The sequence below is a fragment of the Epinephelus moara genome, chromosome 14 (genome assembly GCF_006386435.1).
Source record: "Epinephelus moara isolate mb chromosome 14, YSFRI_EMoa_1.0, whole genome shotgun sequence".
Classification (NCBI taxonomy): domain Eukaryota; kingdom Metazoa; phylum Chordata; class Actinopteri; order Perciformes; family Serranidae; genus Epinephelus; species Epinephelus moara.
The window spans coordinates 15,943,499-15,949,556 of NC_065519.1; the positions used below are offsets into that span (position 1 = coordinate 15,943,499).

At 42.3% G+C, this 6,058-nt stretch overlaps 1 protein-coding gene across 1 annotated transcript; it reads right to left on the minus strand.

The window, feature by feature from the left end:
- Positions 1 to 645: 645 nt before the first annotated feature.
- On the minus strand, positions 646 to 4,908 carry LOC126401170 (B2 bradykinin receptor-like). The gene is made up of 2 exons (XM_050062285.1): positions 4,825 to 4,908; positions 646 to 1,642 (listed from the first exon to the last, which is right to left on the minus strand). The coding sequence occupies exons 1-2, from the start codon at positions 4,842 to 4,844 to the stop codon at positions 646 to 648; spliced, it is 1,017 nt and encodes a 338-aa protein (XP_049918242.1). The 5' UTR covers positions 4,845 to 4,908.
- Positions 4,909 to 6,058: the final 1,150 nt, after the last annotated feature.

Genomic DNA, 6,058 nt, shown 5'->3' on the forward strand with positions numbered 1-6,058 from the left:
AGCGCTTGTCGGTAGTCCAATAATTTCACAGCGAAAAAAAAAGATAAAGTTACACTAAAATGATGTATAACAGAGCTTTCATACAGCTTTGAACACACATTACTCTTGGATGGATTACTTGCACAGAAATGCCACGCATATCACATGAAAGCGCAGGACCAGAGCTTCCAGTGATACCACACACATCATTGTGCTGTCATCCCATCACCCCATAAATACAGATCAAATGTCTACAAAATCAGACTTTGTATGACAAGTCCAGCGCACTTCACCTTTGGCCTAGGGGGTCCATGTCATTGGTCCGACAGCCCATTGGTTCGACATCCCATTAGTCCGACTGTCTGCAGTGCTGAATGGCTCCCGGCGGGCGTATTTCTACCTTGATGGTGCGCCGCGACCGGCTCTGGGTCAGCTGGGAAAGGCTTGAGGCGGAGCAGGCTCACGGTTTATGTGTTTGTCACTTTCTTTTTCATTTTAACCCACACCATGATCTTTTCCTGACCCTAACCGAGTGGTTTTTGTGCCTAAGCCTAACCAGACCTTAACCACAGGGCATCATGATGATTTCGGAACGGACTTCGGAACAATGGGATGTCGAACCAATGGGCAGTTCCCGGCCTAGGGCCCATAGGGTTAAACTGTTTATTAAATAACTGTTTTGCCACCACAGCTCCATCTCTTGAAGAGTTCCCTAACTTTTTTCTGGAAGTTTTTTCCTACAAAGACGTAGAGTATGGGGTTGAGAACACTGTTGAAGAAGGCAAAGTAAATGAAGACATGGGTGCAGGTGTTTACGATGGCGCGGACGTCACACCCTTCCAGCAGCTTAGCTTGCAAAAGTGTGCTTGATATCTTCATCAGGTGGAATGGCACCCAGCAGATCATAAACGCCAGGAGGACTGCCAGCACCAGAGTAGTGGCCTTCTGTTCTGTCTGCCTGGTGTTTAACGCATCAATTGACCAGTTCTGCAGGGCTTTAATAATCTTGAAAGTGCAGTACGAAATAATTGAAACAGGGATGATGAAGCCAAATATTATCTGCATCACATGAAACGCAAGCTGTACATGGGTATTTGGGTAATTAAGATAGCATAAACTAGAATTTATGTGAGGGAAATATTTTACGTCCCTGTAGACAAGTGTGGGGACACCCAGGAGCAGGCCAAAACCCCACACCAGCACACAGGCCAGTTTGGCACATTTTGGCCTACGCATTCGTCCATGGGACAGCGGGTGCACCAGTGCTAAAAAACGATCTATGCTAATCAGAACAAGGAAGTAGATGCTGCAGTAAGCGTTCACTTTGATGGAAAAGGTGACCAGTGTACACAGGGGAGTAGGAAATGGCCAGTTGAATTTTTTGGCTGTGTACACAACCCAGAAGGGCAAACAAGTCATCAGGACAAGGTCAGCAATGGCCATGTTGCTCAAGTAGATCTCAGCCACGGTGCAGGCCTTCTTGTGGAAGCAGAAAACCATCAGGACAAACGCATTAAACACCATTCCCAGCACACTGACGAGCAGGATGTACACTGGCAGCACAGTGTAGTGCCATTCCGCGGATTCTGCGTCAGGACAATCAGGGCCATGCGTGCTGTTTAGATCTCCAGATAAAGCCACAGTGGTGAAGTTAGCAGGGATGCTGTGGAGGAGGAAGGCAAACAAGACAGCAGATTAAAACAAAGACACTTTGGGGTCGGCGGCTTTTCGGCCGATTGAGCATGTTGAATCGGCGGTGGAGCTTGTCGGTGAGAGAGATCACTCTGATTGGCTGTTCAGGTTTTATTTCCTTGCCCCTGTAGCGAGTGNGATGTAATAGTCCGTGGAGGTGCTGCGGTGCTCGGCTGCACAGATAGGAAACCCCTCGGCTGACAGGATGTACCACTCTCTCACTCCGCTCTCTCTCACACAGGCGCAGAACGTACGTGCTACTTGGCCATCGGATGTAGTCCATGTAGTGTGCTCAAATGCAGCTGACACAGGGCGACGTGAGGTGATGTAGACAATGCAAAAGTTGGCTTTCGTCGCTGCTAGTTCTTTGATGTCGGTTTGGTGTGTCCGCACCTTAACACAGCTGTCAATGCGGTGTCAAACTACGCAGAGCTGATTAAATATGAATGAATATTCTGTTACTGCTTTGCTTAAATCTCAACTCACGTGTTTTCAGAAACATATTTTAGTGCACTGTTTAGCTGTGAAATGAGAAAGCTGGTCCAGCTAGTGGGCAGTGCTTGGGATTTTGTTTAATTGTATCGGACATCGGTCACAAACATTCTCATTTTACAGCTAAAAAGGACGCTGAAATTTGTTTCTGAAATCATTTGAGGATAGAAATAGGCAATGCAGCAACAGAATCTTGATTCATATTTGATCAGCGCTGCCTGACATGATTGACAGCTTCGTTAGAGATGCCTCGGCTCTGATTGGTTGTTGTTTTGGTAAGGTGCGGTAAGGCCATTAGAAGTTCTGCATGTCAATAGAGTTGGCAGAGGAATATGATTATCTGCCTCATTTAGTGCTGTGTATACGAACAGTTTCAGGATATATAAAGTTTATTTTGTTATCAGCTACAGCTTTATATATTGAATACTGAGTGACATTGGATGCTGTAAAAAAGCTGTTTTCACAGTTTAAAACAGTTCCCAGAGAAATTGATTGTGCATAAAAAAAGGGTGGGAGCATTTAGACCCAATATGAGGCAGATTTACAGTAATCTTTCTGGCACACTGCTGTGATAACTCCTCAAATAAGACAGCTACAGTCAGATTTGATGAGTTACTATAAAACAAAGTATAGCTGAGACATTAGCGTGGTGTTTTATAGACGATTGTCTTCAGTTTTATGTTTTTCTTTTAAATAATAAAGACCAATAGAGCTAACTTTTAAAATAAAGCTTAAGGTTATGTTACCTATATTTTGTAATCAAAGTAATCCTGTGTTTGCAGAATACAATTTCATATTTGTGTAAGCCCAAGCAAGAGGATCATCGAATAATAAATTATTCTGTTTTAAGTGCCTTATGACATGTGTAATGTCATAAGGCACTTATGTATTTGCTAAGTAACTAAAGTTAACAAGTAGTCAAGTAAAGTATAAGTACCTCAAATCTGAACCTAAGTACAGTACTTGAGTAAATGAGTTGCTCTCCATCACTGATTATTTTTTTGGCATAAATGCTTTCAATTTAAATGCATCAAGAATGACTTTTCCTGACTTTAACCCTTTATGTGTTGCTGTATCAGCACAGTACAAACAGTTTTGTATACTGGTAATTCCGATCTCACTGACTCACATCATACTGGGGCTGAAAATTACCAAAATGCAACACTTGACGTGTTGAGACAAGACATGTCAGAACAACAAAAGCACTTCATATAAACATCCTGTGTCTGTGTCATGTTACATTTAACCCTATTTTACTTTGAGATCAGGGCCCGTATTCACAAAGATTCTCAGAGTCCTCTCAGAGAGCTCCTAACTTAGCCTAAAAAGCTCCTAACTTAGCCTAAAAATTCCTAGCAAGGAATCTTAGCTTAAGAGTGATTCAGGAAGTTTCTGAGAGCAACTCTGAGCAAGGAGGGGACAGAAACTTTTATCTTAGTGAGGAGGTGTGGTTGACCCCGTTGCTAGGTATGACGCAGTCTTCTAAAAGCTGTGATTGGTTGTTACAAAAAGGAAAAAAAAAAAAAAAAAAAGAAAAACAAATGCGCTCCTAGTAATGAATGGACAGTGAAATCAACCGATCATAGAACTTAGACTGTATTAAGAAATGTGTAATCGTGAAAATAATTTTATGTCATGATGATGAAACTCAGCAAAATTAAATTAATTGTTACACAGCTTCAAAATGTTTGAACGTTCCTCATTCACATGCTGATTATTATATTGATTTTCTTATTGTTATGTTCACTCGCCATGCTGGTAATTTTACTACTTAATCTATTTGATATTAATGGCGGACGCAGACTCAGCTGTCAGCGATCACTGTGACTGCTGGCCTCCTTGTAAAAAGCGGTTTGATTTGGCAGAATGACCAAAACAACGAACGAAATGGAGAAAAAAAGAACGAGAAAGCCGAACTGGACAGAAGAGCAGTGCCTGCTGTTGGCACAGCTCGTGGAGGAGAACAAATGAGTTTTAAGAGGGAAATTCGGTCCCGGGATCACGGCACAAGGGAAGAGGTAGACTTGGGAGTGCATTGCCCAACAAATCAATGCATCGTTCCCTCTCCTTTTTACGCACAAGCGATGAGTGTGAGAAGCGCTGGTACGTGCTGCAATCCAAAGCGAGTGTTATTGCGTTACTACGCTGGGTGGGAAAAGTAAGCTCATCCCTGATGAGGTCAACCACAAACATTATCCCTGCACGATCAAGCCGGTAGCGTCTTATTAAATCACTGTCGTTCAATATACGGAGAATATCTCTCCTTCCTCTCTGTCTTTCCGCCATCTTCTCTGTTTAAGACACTCTTAGGCTTCTTAAAAGTCCTCCTCCCTCCTCTTAACAGTTTTTCACCTTAGGAGCTCTCTTAAGGCCTAAGATGCTTTGTGAATAACTTTTATCTTACCAAGAGAAAAATCTTAGAATTCGAGGAATTCTAAGATTTTTCTTAGAATGACGTCACTAAGAGCTACTTTTAGTCTTAGGATTCTTTGTGAATACGGGCCCAGATTTCTTTGTAAAGGTAAGTACATTTTTAAGTGTCTGTAAACTGCCATTCACAGACACTGTTATTAAGCACAAATTGACATTGAACATTGTTCAGCTGTTGACAGTTAATATCCTGACTACAATGAATGATTAGTAAAACATATGCATGCATACCTTGTAGGCAGAAGAGCCATTCTTCCTGAAGAAGTCCAGATGTGAAATGCAGACACAATACACTGCTCCAGTACTTTCCTCGTCTGTGCTCTGTGCCTCACTCCCTTAAAGGAGAGAGGAAATTGGCCAATTGATTTAATATTGCTTCATTTGCATCCTCCCATGACCCTCTACCACTGTGCCAAATTTCACATGGATTGACGATTGAAGTCCTCTACGGGTTACATCTGTAACAGGAAACCGATGGAATTGGGAGCCGTTTAAGTGCGCCAACAGTGCGCCAACAAACCAGCGTGACCAGCTACATTATCACAGCTGTTGAAGTGTTGCCCAGCAGCTTGTTAATGTAGCTACATCTTCACAAGCTTGCATGTGTCTTGCCAATAAAGCATCTCGACAGAATGTCATCTAAAAAACAAACAAAAAAGCAAACACAGCAAAAACAACCCTACAGTGTTCTTTAACGTGTGAGCCAAAGTTTAACATCACATTTCATCACCCCATTGTGCATGCACTGCAATACACAGTTGGCAACTAAACAAAATAACACAGCACCACACCTAAAATCAAAAACATGTGAATGTTTCATGCTTCAGCGTGTCCCTGGAGTGCTGAAAAAAGTTGAGGGTGGCTCAGCTTTTGATTGTAGCGTGTCACAAGTTCTGGGCATCAGTTTGAAGCTTCATGTCACCTGCTTCTACTGAGAACGACTGCTGTGTGTTCATAGTGTGAACACACCATAATGCTCCACATACACTGTGCTAACACCACCCTATGGCTATCCGGTCACTGTACAAACTGCCAGTGTGCAGTTTATGACAGTCTAACATTTCATGGAGCACATCTGCAGAAAATACATTTGCAACCCCTGATTCTCAGCTGTTGTGTTGAGTTGTGCAATCTTATTTAATCAGGGAAGTCTTAACTCCTGTTAGTCACAGTAAATATAATGACAACTGGCACACAGACATTAAACCATGACATACCTAAGCTACTTGAACTACCACAGCTGTTAAATGCAAGTGAAGAGGGCAGCATTAAAACAGCTTTCCTATAAATTTCTTATCTGTCTTCACATATTATATTTAAAAGACGCAGCGTCTCTTACCTGGGATCTCAGTGTGTCTCAACAAGAGGTGAAGGTACAGACGCCTCTCATACCCTTATTTCACCTTGGAACCTCCCACTGATACAACACTTTCTTATTTATCATTCCATAATCCACTAGATCTCC